We start from the raw sequence: 12,445 nt of genomic DNA, 5'->3' as shown, positions 1-12,445 counted from the left end.
ATTAAAATGATTTTAGACACGGAGACGACTGTCTGATTTTGAATGGGAGGGGCCGAGTTTCATCGGCCCCTCCCATTCAAAACGGACGGGACGCCCGGCGCCGTCAATGTCGTTCGTCGATGAGCGTCGAGCTAAATTGGAGGCCTACGGGCGCTAACGGGCGCTAACGGGCTAACGGGCGCTCTACCTTGGGGCTGTCTTCGCTCTTCTGCTTGACGTAGGAGAAGGACATCCTGCCCTCCGACGACATGGAGTTCAACATGGCGGCTCTGGCCCGGGCGATGCTGACGAAAGGGAGGAAGGGAGGCGAGGTCAGGGTCTTCGGCCGGGCTCAGCCCGGCCCACCCGTCCGTCCGTCCGCACCCACCTGCGAGCGGGCGACTGCGGTCGCACCTGCACCGGGATGAAGCCCATGCTCTGCAGGTACTGCAGGTAGTGCTGCAGGAAGGCGGCCGAGATGTCCGCCAGCCAGGCGTCCTCCTTGGGCCGACCGGCCGGCGCCGAGTCGCCCGAGTCGCCGCTGTGGCTGCGGTCTCGCCCGGGCCCCGAGGCCGTCGACTCGTCCGAACGGTGGCGTTTCTGACGGGGACGCGAGTCAGCGGATCGGTCCTGAGCCGATTCCTCGAGCGTGCGGCGGTGGCGGTGGCGGTACCTTGGCGGGCGGCTGGGCGGCCGGCTCGTACTGGATCTGCTTGCGGAAGAGCGGGTCGAAGAGCAGCGGCGTGGCGCAGTAATGCACCAGACGGGACGACTGCTTCAGGGTCTCCAGGTCGGCCAGCTAAAGCCATGGGAAGACGGTTGGCCGACGCCCAGTTAGCGCCAGTGAACCGTGACCGGACGTTTGGTCGCCCGGACCCAAACAACCGGCGACCAAAGGTCCGGCGACCAAAAGTCCGGCGCCAAAACAAGGTAAAAGAACACGGTCTACGTATCAATAAAAGCCAACAATGGCCATGAGCAGTTTCACTGTATTAGACGTGTGACTGTATTAGAGTTTGTATGTACATGCGTTGCTGTCCCTTTAAGAAGCGACGTCAGTTCAGTCGGGGTCTTAACAAGTTCTCCAACAAAAAACAATCAAAGTCCGGCAAATTTGGAGCTTTTCTTTAGCCTAATAATGACTAGGGCATGAAGTATGACTAAATAGTCATTGGCACTTTGTATTTAGGGAATTTGAGCAACCATTTTAAATGGTAATTATCAATAACCTTCCGGGCGACCAAACGTCCGAGTACCCCAGCGTACACAACCCGAAAACGCTCAAAATAGGTCAAAAGTGTCTGCCTTTTTCCTCTTTCTGAACACCAATATTTCCATTCATTTTCAAGTTAAAAAGCGGTAACAACTTTGGGACGCACCGCGATGGGCATGTTGGACTGCGCCGAACGTTGCTGCCACGTCACGAACAGGTTCTCGATCTTCATCTGCTTCTCCAGCTCTGCACAAGCCAACAAAAACACCAATGAGACCTGCTTTCCACCCGGCCGGCCGCCGGCGCCCACCTCTTCTCTCGGCCGCCTTGATCTCCAGCAAGCGTCCTCCGTGGCGGGCCACGGCGTCCCCGTCGGATGGCGTCCCGACGGCCACGGCGCCCACGTCCCGGAGCGCCTCGTCGAAGGGCAGCAGCTCGGAGGGGAAGTGAAGTGGCGCCAGGCTGCGGCCCCCCGACGCCAGCCGCCCCTGCTCCTTGCTGGCCGCCGGCGGCGGGACGGCGCTGCGCAACAGCGTGTCGGGTTCCGCCGACGCGCCCAGGAAGGGGTTGGCGTCCTGGGGAAAAAGCCAGACACAATGGATATGGTCAATGGTGAACGGTTTGGATATGGTCAATGGTTTAATGCTAGTCCTGGTTTAATGAGTCCGAAAACATTAGTCATACAGTCTTCCCTCGATTATTGTCACCTCACTTATCGTGAATTCACTTCTTCACGATTTCTTTCTGCTATTATTTAAATTACAAGTGTCAAAGTGGCGGCCTGGGGGCCAAATCTGGCCCCCAGGCCGCATCATTTTGTGCGGCCCGGGAAAGTCAATCATGAGTGCTGACTTTCTGTTTTAGAATCAAATTCAAATGAAGAGTATAGATGTATATTACATTTCCTGATATTCCCCCTTTTAAATCAATCATTGCACATTTTTAATCCATTTTTTCTGTGTTTTTAGTTCAAAAATCATTTTGTAGAATCTAAAAATATATTAAAAAAAAGCTCAAATAAACATTGTTTTAGATCTATAAAAAAACGGAATATTCAGGGCTTTTAATCCAGTTCTTTTAATCCATTTATTAAAAAAAAAATCAAAATATTATATCTAAAATGGTCCGGTCCACATCAAATCGAGTTGACGTTAAAGCGGCCCACGAACCAACCCGAGTCTGCCAGCCTTGATTTAAATAATAGGGGTGACCCTACTTTACAATTTTTCGATGATCTGGTCTTAACCGCGATCGTAACATAAACGTAAGCGGAAATATTAAGACGGCGACTGCCATTTTGAAGAAGAAAATGAAGCGCGAGCACAAAGATGATTACTGGAGCGGCATCTCGCAGTCAAGCACCCCCCCTCGCACTCCCCGTGGCCAAGCGGCGAGCGCAAAGAACGCCGGCCTTCACCGCCGCGTCACTAACGAGCTCAGTAGGGTTGGGGTCCTAGTCAGAGCGGCGGAAAATTTCCCCCCGTCGGCCTTCGTCTGTCACGGGCGCCGCGGGAGCGCCCGCCCCCCTTCCCGGCGGCAGATGTGGCTCACCCGCTCGCGGTGCAGCGGCGCGTCGGAGAAGCAGTGGTGGTGGAAGAGGCCCATCTTCTGGCTCAGCAGGCAGTGCAGGACGTGGGCCCGGGCGTTCTGCCAGCGCACCAGACGCAGCAGCTCGCCGTTCAGCGCCGCGCCCGCGTCCGCCGACCAGTTGTAGCTGTACAGCGTCACCTGCAGGGGGGCGCGCGGTGGGGAGGAGGTCATACATCGTCGGGGGCAAAGAAAGCCCGGCGTCTTTTCCGCCAATCACCTTTTTGTCCAGCACGCGGATGAAGAGGAACCTCTGGCGGGGAGCGGACGCCCACGGGCCGGCGTTGAGGGAGGAGTCAACGGCGCCCGTCTGCGGCGACGGCGACGGCGACGGCGGAGGCGGCTCCTCGAAGCGCTGCAGGCCTTTGTGAGCTGGCGGTCAGAGAGCCCACGTTCATCCCACAAATTAGAATCGCCCTTCCCCTTTTTTCCCAGTACGTATTGCGTATTTACGAATAATTCTGATGAATTAAATTAAATTATTCACTCCCCAATGTCATTTTCATGTACCGTATTCTTCGCACTATAAGGCGCACCTGCAATGAATGGCCTATTTTAAAATTGGTTTCATATTATTATAAAAGACAATGGTAGAAGTAGTAGTACCGTATTTTCACGACTATAAGGCGCACATAAAAGTCTTAAATGTTCTCCAAAATAGACAGGGCGCCTTATAATCCAGTGCGCTTTATATATGGACCAATACTAAAATTGTTATCACGATAAAAATCAAATAAATCAGTCGATAGGACAACTACGGCAAGCAGCCCCCGACTCTACTATTTTCCCGTAGATAAAGTACTGCGCAGTGACTGCTGGGATATAGAGTTCTTTTGTCAATACACCCAATGGATTGTGGCCTGTATACATTGACATCAGCACAGCTTGACGAAGGGTGGCAGGCAGCGCCGGGCTAGTTACGCTAGCTACTAGCTAGCTACTATTTGCGAATGGATTGTGGCCGCCTGGACGAACGTATAAAACTCGGCGTTTTCGAGGACTCATTTAGACAATTGTTCAATTCGAACACAGAAAATGAGGACTTTGATGGTTTTGTGGATGATGATGACGCGAGTACATTGTAAAATGGCGAAATAAAGTACAACCCAACTCACTTTTGCTTCCGTTGCCTTTTTAAAAACGTGTTTTTAGCGTGCATTTGGTGGATGGAGCACCAAATTATTGTGTTGGCCGTTGTAGTATATTGATACTATTATTGCAAAGTTTTCACAGCCATCAACCTGGGTGTATTGACAAAAGGACTATATATCCCAGCAGTCACTGCGCACCGGAAATAGCGTCTGGGGCTGCTTCCGTAGTCAGGGCTATTACGGTTCGCTATTCATCCATATATAATATATATACATGCCATGCCTGGCTGCGTCTTTAAAAACGGTGCGTCCTTTGTGTGTGTAAAATACAGAAATAGCACTCGTTATTGACATTGCGGCTAAAAATACGATGCGCCGAATAGTCGTGAAAATACGGTAATAGTGGAGGGGTCGTGTTATGTATCCACTAGATGGCGCACTTTGAGAAAGTCTTTTAGTTGCAAAAATGCAGTAAATGTGTTCATTCAAAATTCCGTTATTTGCCTATTTTGGCGCACCACAGTTAACACCCGCAGCCAAAGGTTTTGAAACACTTCAGCAAGCCGTCTCCAAACGGATCGGACGTCTCTCACCGTCAACGGCGCCGTAAGATGGCAGCGGATGAACAAGTCCCACTTACGCGTGAATCCGAGAGGCGTGGCGCTTTCCTCCTCCGAAGTTTCGGCGGCGGCGGCTAAAGGCGCAAGGTCACCCACGTTAATAAGTCTCGGGCGTTCGGGCGAGAGGACGGGCGACCGATCACCTTGCTCGGCGCTACAGCGCCACTGCTGGAAGTTCCTGCCGATGACGACGAAGCTGCGGGAAGCGGCGGGACCGGGCGCCGGGTTCTGTGCGCCGGCCCACGGAACAAAAGTGTCTCCGGATGCGGGGCAACTACGGCGACAAAAGAAACAAATTAGCAACGCTCATTTTTGTTTTCAAGCCTCGGAACTCGGCCATTCCGTCGACCGTCGTTTCATAGTGCGTGCGATTTTTCTCGGGAGCGAAAGCCCACCCACCCGGCGTTGACGAAGACCTTGACGGCGGTGTCGGCGGCCAGCGACGCCACCAGGTGGACCAGCTCGGCCAGGACGGACGGCAGCAGGAAGTGGGACGCCGCTTCGGCCGAGCACTGCTGGATGGACGGGCAGCCTGCCAAAAAAGGAGCGAGCGTCCGGTAACGGGCGATACCCACGATGACGGCGGGGGTGGGGGAGACGTACCCAGCTGGGCCATGAAAGCCAACCATGGCAGGCACACGTGGCGGTAGACGGGATGCAGAACGCCCACGTCGCCCTCCTCCAGCTGCCACGCCGGCTTCCTGAAACTGAAAATTCATCCTTTTAGTCGGAGCTTTCTTTAAAAAAGACGATAGGGGGTGCCATGGAGCTGGTTTGGGGGATTAACCAGCCCACAGGTGACGCGTGGACACCTGTTGGTCCGCTCCGTCTCGCCGCCGGGCCGCTCCTGCGACCACTGCTGCTTGACGCTCTCCGTCTTGTGGCGGCGGCGCGCCGCCCGGCCCTCCTCGCCTCGCTCGGGCACGATGTCGTCCGTGGTTTTGGGGCCGCTCGGGTCCGACGGCTCGGCTTTGCTCTGCGGGCGCAAATTTCACCGAGTAACTCGGACGACCTACGAGCAGCTCTACCTACGAGATGCTCGAGATACGATGTAAATTTTGATCGAATAATTCGCCCTAGATACGAGAAAATTTTCGAGATGCGAGAAAGCCAGGTGGCCATGATATGAGAGGCTGTTTATCATTGTAGAAATCCATCTAATTTTAGTTCTATTAAACACATTTTATTATTATTAAACCACTAGGTTTGTGTTACTTTGTTAATAGATGGCGAATTAGAAGAAATCAAACATTTTTTCCGTTCCAATATCCTGTTTTTGGTGTTTTTTGGAACCAATTCATTTGTTTTCAATTCATTTCAATGGGAAACGTTCACTTGAGTTACGAAAAGCTTGACATACAATCTCAGTTCTGGAACAGATTAAGATCATATGTCGAGGTACCACTGTATCAGCCACATGGTCCCGCTTTGCCCGTAGCGACGTACCAAAATGTCCCAGAAGCTGCGGCGCACCGTGCTCTTCCCCGCGGGCGCGGCGGAGTCGGCGGCGGCCTGCGACGCGTGGACGGGCGAAGGGCCGCTTCGGAAAACCCGGGAGCCGCTCCGCTGACGCGGGGCGTCCTTGGCCGCCTCCCTGGCCTCCGGCGTGCCTGAAAACCAAGAGAGTCGATGAGGACGGGCGACGACGGGGGGGGGCGGGGTTTTGACCGCGGTACCCTGGGCGCCGCCATCCTTGCCGGCGTAGGGCGGGCAGAGCGGGTGCGGGAGCAGCGACAGCTCTGTGAGCGCGTCGCACAGGGCGTGGCGCAGCGCCCCCTGCAGCTTGTCGGCCAGCTGCGCCGGGCTGACGTTGCCTTGCTCCCACACGTCGAAGCGCACCAGCGGCGCCGCCGTTTCTATAAAAAAAAAAAAAGTAAAAATGGCGTTACATTCATTGAAAGGCGAATGGAGTAGAGCGGGGCAGTTGGCTTTTCCATGAAACGATGGCGGGGATCGAACGCCGACGATGGCAGTTGTGGAGTATGGAATGTATTCTTATGCTTTTTGTTAGTCAATTGGTTTATTTCGTGTAGTCACTAGAATAGAATTTTGCACGGCCCAGCGGAAATTTCCGTCCGTGACGCCTATGAGAAAGGTACGCGGTCGATTGGTCGCCGGTCTTTTTGGTCACCGGTCTTTTGGTAGCGGTCTTTAGGTCGCCCGGAAGTTTGGTCGTCGTCTTTTGGGTCGCCGGTCTTTTTTGTCGCCTGTCTTTGGTCGCCTGATCGGCTACTGCCATCTAGTGTCAATTTATTAAATAGCAGATGGTGTTTTTATTGAAGCAGTCCAATGAACGAACCTACCTTCATTCTCTCTGGGGAACTTGCAATGTTGAAATACTTTAGATTAGATGGTCATTTTTATCAAACAAATAAAAGTATTAGTATACTTTGAGTTAGACAGGCGACAAAAAAGACCGGCGACCCAAAAGACGACGACCAAACTTCCGGGCGACCTAAAGACCGCTACCAAAAGACCGGTGACCAAAAGACCGGTGACCAATCGACCGCACACGATGAGAAAGGGGCGCGTCATCTACCATGACACGCCCATTTCTTGGTTCACATTTTCCCGCCTAAAGTTTGTATCTATGTCAAATGACCTTTGTCAATAAAATTGGTGGATCTGTTGGGGGCAGGCGGGGATTCAAACTGGTCAGGCTGGAGGTTAGTACATCTACTGGCGCTGGCTACTCTGACTCCCTCCTTCAGCTGAAGCTAGTTCAAACTCATCACGGCTGACTCCATACCTGTCAACCTCTGCCGATAACTGCCCTTATAAATGATTATGATTCCCCTTACAAACCCCCCAAAAACCTTACAAACACCGTACGACGCACGTTTACTCGCGGTAACCAGACAGTGTCATAGAAATAACTAAGGTAATTTGCATACAAAGTCTTTTATTCAATTTAAAAAGTTTACAATGCAATAAACTGTGCCTTCAGTGCTTCCTATTGTAAGCCAATGTGCACGATTTAGCAGACTTTATCTGCTCTAATGAGGGTCTCTCACTTGTGAGCAACAGTTGTCACAGTTCAATTTCATCTGTAATAAAGAAGTAAGAGTGTCTGTTCCCATTGTCTTTCTGTATTCTGTATGAATTTCCACGATATTTACTCTATGTAAATCTACGCATGCGCATGTCATCCTTTATCGATATTGCCGTACGCAGCGCTAAAAAAAATACATACGATTGAGGATCATTTTTGCTGGTATACCGTGACAATAGTAACCATCGATGACAGTAGCGTTGTTGGCTACCAGCCTACGAGACTATCTGGATTTTAGCCAAAACGGTCTTGTTGAGATCGGTTTTCATAAATATTGGCGATTTAAAAAAAAATAAAAAATCCCCGTACAAAAGTCGGTGTACGGCGTACATGATTTGAAATGGTAAAAAAACGTATAAAACGTACAAGTTGACAGGTATGTGACTCCGTGCGCTTCCTCTAATTCGAAGTTATTGAATGTAGATGGATTAGTTCCGACAGCAGTCCACTCACCGTGGCTTTGGGAGTCGAGCCGCAGCACGGCGGTCAGGCGCTCAAAGTCTTGAGGGCGCAGTGGGCCGGCGCAATGGTCGCTTTGCCTGTCGCGGGCATCGGCCTGAAAGGGCCGCCCCGACGGATCCAGGAAGGTCAGCGTGATGCAAGCGATTCCTGCGGGGGGCCAGTTATTGGTTCAAGGCGGCGGCGTTGGTTTAGCCGGAAAAATGAGACTTACCTTTGCCTCCCGTCCCCTGCCCTCCGGGCTTGTTGTAGAGGTAGATGTCGCCGTCCGCGGCGTCGGCGTTGGAATGAAAGCAGTGCTGGCGTCGAGCGCGGGATGAAGAGAATGATTGGTTTTGATACACGGGAAAAGACTATGGACACACTTCCTAGTTGTAGTGGTCACGTGACTTTGTCAAATTCAACCATTTTAAGGCTACGGCTTATACGCGGAGGCGGCTAATATGCCAGAAAATACGGTTGTTTGGTCAAAAGTGAAGATTCCTTATATTTTTCAAAACAGGACTCACTTTTATTGAACCGTTTCTATGTAGAGTTAATTTCTATATTTCAAGGGTGTCAGACTCGAGTTGGTTCGCGGGCCGCTTTAATGTCAAATCGATTTCACGTGGGCTGGACCATTTTAGATATCATATTTAGATTTTTTTTTAGATAAATGGATTAAAAGAACTGGATTAAAAGCCCTGAATATTCCGTTTTTTATAGATCTAAAACAATGTTTATTTTAGCTTTTTTTATATATATTTTTTTAGATTTTACAAAATGATTTTTGAACTAAAAACACGGGAAAAATTGATTAAAAAATTACAATTATTGATTTAAAAGGGGAAAACTCAGGAAATTAAATCATTTTAGATATCATATTTAGATTTTTTTTTATAAATGGATTAAAAGAAGTGGATTAAAAGCCCTGAATATTCCGTTTTTTATAGATCTAAAACAATGTTTATTTGAGCTTTATATATATATATATATATATTTACGCTAGAAATTTAATATACATCATCTATAATCATTTTAATTTGATCCTAAAACAGAAAGTCGGCACTCATGATCGACTTTCCCGGGCCACACAAAATGATGCGGCGGGCCAGATTTGCCCCCCGAGCCGCCCCTTTGACACGTGCTATATTTGCTAGATTTGATTCGAGAGAGAAATGATACCTTGAAGTGGTGCGCCGTGTTGCTGTCCGTGTACTTGGGCACGTGCAGGAAAATCAGCAGGTTCTGCCGGAGGTAGTGCCAGACGGCCCACGGGCGACACGAGGCGGGGAGCCCCAAGGTCACGGCCCGGCTGGACGCCGACCCCGACGGCTGGATGAACTGAAATGGCGTCGGACGGAGGCCGGGGAGAAGCCGACCCGAGGGCCGTCGGCCGCCGTCGGCCGCCGTCGGCCGCCGTCGGCCGCCATCGGCCGCTTACCTCCACGTCGGCCGGCGTCAGCTTGCAGTTCCTGACCAGCATGACGGTGATGATGTCCAGGGTGGTTTCGTCCAGACGCTTGCGCAGGACCTTCACCAGCTCGTCCGTGATCTCGGGGCCTGCCGAGCGACGGGGATCAGCGGCGGGTAGGGGGGTGACGGACGATGACGACGGGCGCTACCTGCTCGGTCCACGCCGTGCACGAGCAGAAGGATGTGCTTGTCTGCCTGGCTCGCCGGACGAGAGCCCTCCAAAGAGGACCTGGAACCCTATGGAGAAGAAGAAAAAAAACGTTTGGTGACCAGGATAGACGTCCAATCTAGTTTGACTGGGAGGGGGGCCAATCGTTGTTAATTGGGTGGGACCGCTAGCGCCGTCAATGGCAACCCGTTAAATTCACTTGTTATTATTTCCAAGGCTGAAATTATAAGACAAATACATGTCAATAAAAATAAGAATTAAAAAAAAAGAACAATTCTTTAAATTTTTTTTCCTGTTGGATATTTTAAATTATTTTTGAAGAAATCAATTTTTCAAAAATCACCCTTTTTTAGGGGGAAATACATGTAAATAAAAATAAGAATTAAAAAAAAGAACAATTCTTTACATTTTTTTTCCTGTTGGATATTTTAAATTATTTTTGAAGAAATCAATTTTTCAAAAATCACCCTTTTTTAGGGGGAAATACATGTAAATAAAAATAAGAATCAAAAAGAAAGAACAATTCTTTACATTTTTTTTCCTGTTGGATATTTTAAATTATTTTTGAAGAAATCAATTTTTCAAAAATGACCCTTTTTGGGGGGGGGGGGGGGGGGGCGGTGCAAAAAACCAACATGATGACTAAAAATATTTCACAGAAAATAAGAGAGCAACCCTTTACAATTTAGATTTTTAAACCCAAAAAGTTTTCCTCTTTTGATTGAACATTTAAAGAAAAATAATGAATGAATAACATTGAATAAAAATAACAATACTATCCACTATACCAGGGGTCGGGAACCTTTTTGACGAAGAGAGCCACAAATAATTCATATTTTCCAATGTCATTCCTTGTGAGCCATACTACAAATTTAAAAGTCAAAATACATGTAAATGGGTGTCTTTTATTTGAGTCATTTCACCACTTTTAAAGTGGGAAAAAAAAATGAATCTTTTTTAAAAGATTCTTATGCTGTTGCTAATCAATGAGAGGATGCATTCCAGAAGAGTCTACTGCAAAAAAATGAAGATAAAAGCAGTTCTAGATGTAATATCTCAGTTCTGTCACCAGCAATTTCCATATTTTAGCTCACAGGTTAGCAAAGAGCCAGATGCACCCATCAAAAGAGCCACATGTGGCTCCTGAGGCATAGGTTCCCTCCCTGCACTATACTATCTAAAATGTCAAATTTACAAAAAAAAACATTTTAAATAAAGTCAAAAATATCTCTGAACAACTTGTGGACAATGTAAAGATGCTTTGAAAAAGACGGACGCACGTTTGACGCCGGTTTTGCACGCATTTACCACGAGATCCTCGGAAAAGAGCGGCTCCTGACTCCTGGCCAGGCCCAGCGAGCGCGTGGCCGGGAATCCGCCGCCGCCTCCGCCTCCGCCGCCGCCGTCGGCGTCCGAGTATTTGCCCGAGAGAGACGTCTCGTAGAGCCTGAGAAAGGGGCGGGGCCTTCAAGTAAACATTTTGAAAAAGCCCGGAAGTTTGGAAGCGGAAGAACGCCAACCTGAGGTAGAAGACGGATTTGGTGGTGCGCTCCTGGTAGACGAACATGTTCTTTCTGTTGACCACGCAGAAGGAGTTGAGGACGGAGCGTAAAGCCTGGATGGCTAAAATAAAAGGAGGGGAGCAGAAGAGTTTTCAGCAGATAGACACGTTTATATCCGTAGAAGTGAGTCGGATGGTGCCTTGAAACAAAATGGCAGGCTTTGGTCGGGCTTCTTGAGACGTTTTTGAGGAACCGCCGAATTTTGGGTTGCCAGGTTAGACTAGTTTCAAGGGCCGGAATTTTCCATCTTGAAGGGAGCCCTTGAAATGGGGGACCATGGGATATGCGATGGGCAACTACAGTATTTTCTCGCATATAAGCCATATTTGTAACTCGAAAAATGATGACTGAATCAAGGGTACGGCTTATATGCGCACAAGACTGGCTATACTTTTTCACCAGTCAATGTCGGCAAAGAAACAATGACTATTTGTTGGTTATTTTCAGTTTTGCAGTAGGAAAACAACCATTAATGGATGAATTAATTGACCCTAACAATGTGCTTTGGATTCATACAGTATCTCACGTGTGATGATTTTTAATCTTAAGATTTTCCCTTCAAAGTAACACATTTGTACTCCCTATTAAAATCAGGAATATGGAGGTGAAAATGGGGAATCGGGGGTGGCTTATACGTGAGAAATTGTCAAATTCAACCATTTAAAGGCCATCTTAAGGGTGCGTATTGTACGCGGGGGAGGTTTATAGGCAGTAAATATGTTAACTTTGTGTGTCAAATGTATTTTTTCAATTCCAATAACCAGGTTCAAATTGCAAATGTCCGCTTGGTGCTGATTTCACCTCTGGACACGCCCATGTTGGGTCCCATCTTGAGCCTGGGGTGGATGTGGATGACGGTGCTGCACGCCACGTCGCAGGCAAAGTGGCCCGGGATGAAGTGCATGGCGGCGGCCAGGTAATCACGAGACGGGTAGCTCTCCTCGGCGTGGTAGTCTGGGGAAAAGAAAAAGAAAAAAAAAGTACGATGAGCGAGGAGGACGCTCGCTTTGGTCCGTCTGATTTGAGTTTTTTTTCGACGCGTGGGCAGACCGTCCGAGGTGTTGCGCCGCTGCCTGTACGCCGACTCGCCCTTCCAGATGTCCTCCTCACTCTCGGCCACCAGCAGGGAGTTGCACACGTGGCTGTCGTGGAGATCCTGCAGCAGCATGTGCTAACACCCGGGCGCAAACCACAACCGGGTCAATTTTACAGGTTGTGTTGTGTTGCGGAAAAATAATAGGAACACGGCCACAAGAAT

The 12,445-nt window shown here is 49.3% G+C and overlaps 1 protein-coding gene across 4 annotated transcripts in view; it reads right to left on the bottom strand.

The window, feature by feature from the left end:
* The window catches only part of szt2 (SZT2 subunit of KICSTOR complex), a 44,796-nt gene that overhangs the window by 8,731 nt on the left and 23,620 nt on the right, over nucleotides 1–12,445 (bottom strand). For 2 of the 4 annotated variants that reach the window (XM_077607672.1, XM_077607673.1), the window contains exons 39-61: nucleotides 12,238–12,358; nucleotides 11,989–12,141; nucleotides 11,146–11,248; nucleotides 10,934–11,072; nucleotides 9,606–9,693; nucleotides 9,425–9,543; nucleotides 9,166–9,324; nucleotides 8,216–8,300; nucleotides 7,996–8,151; nucleotides 6,167–6,346; nucleotides 5,937–6,100; nucleotides 5,303–5,466; nucleotides 5,094–5,197; nucleotides 4,890–5,022; nucleotides 4,634–4,764; nucleotides 4,511–4,564; nucleotides 3,000–3,151; nucleotides 2,744–2,920; nucleotides 1,503–1,767; nucleotides 1,359–1,438; nucleotides 653–778; nucleotides 368–579; nucleotides 188–284 (exon numbers count right to left, since the gene is read on the bottom strand). In XM_077607672.1, coding sequence (XP_077463798.1) covers nucleotides 188–284; nucleotides 368–579; nucleotides 653–778; nucleotides 1,359–1,438; nucleotides 1,503–1,767; nucleotides 2,744–2,920; nucleotides 3,000–3,151; nucleotides 4,511–4,564; nucleotides 4,634–4,764; nucleotides 4,890–5,022; nucleotides 5,094–5,197; nucleotides 5,303–5,466; nucleotides 5,937–6,100; nucleotides 6,167–6,346; nucleotides 7,996–8,151; nucleotides 8,216–8,300; nucleotides 9,166–9,324; nucleotides 9,425–9,543; nucleotides 9,606–9,693; nucleotides 10,934–11,072; nucleotides 11,146–11,248; nucleotides 11,989–12,141; nucleotides 12,238–12,358 — 3,162 coding nt within the window. The remainder of the gene's footprint in view (nucleotides 1–187; nucleotides 285–367; nucleotides 580–652; nucleotides 779–1,358; nucleotides 1,439–1,502; nucleotides 1,768–2,743; nucleotides 2,921–2,999; nucleotides 3,152–4,510; nucleotides 4,565–4,633; nucleotides 4,765–4,889; nucleotides 5,023–5,093; nucleotides 5,198–5,302; nucleotides 5,467–5,936; nucleotides 6,101–6,166; nucleotides 6,347–7,995; nucleotides 8,152–8,215; nucleotides 8,301–9,165; nucleotides 9,325–9,424; nucleotides 9,544–9,605; nucleotides 9,694–10,933; nucleotides 11,073–11,145; nucleotides 11,249–11,988; nucleotides 12,142–12,237; nucleotides 12,359–12,445) is intronic. The other 2 variants (XM_077607674.1, XM_077607675.1) reach the window with 1 other exon arrangement.

Source organism: Stigmatopora argus, chromosome 8, assembly GCF_051989625.1.
Source record: "Stigmatopora argus isolate UIUO_Sarg chromosome 8, RoL_Sarg_1.0, whole genome shotgun sequence".
NCBI lineage: Eukaryota > Metazoa > Chordata > Actinopteri > Syngnathiformes > Syngnathidae > Stigmatopora > Stigmatopora argus.
Note: the sequence above shows the minus strand (reverse complement) of the source record. Positions and strands in the feature narration are given on the sequence as shown.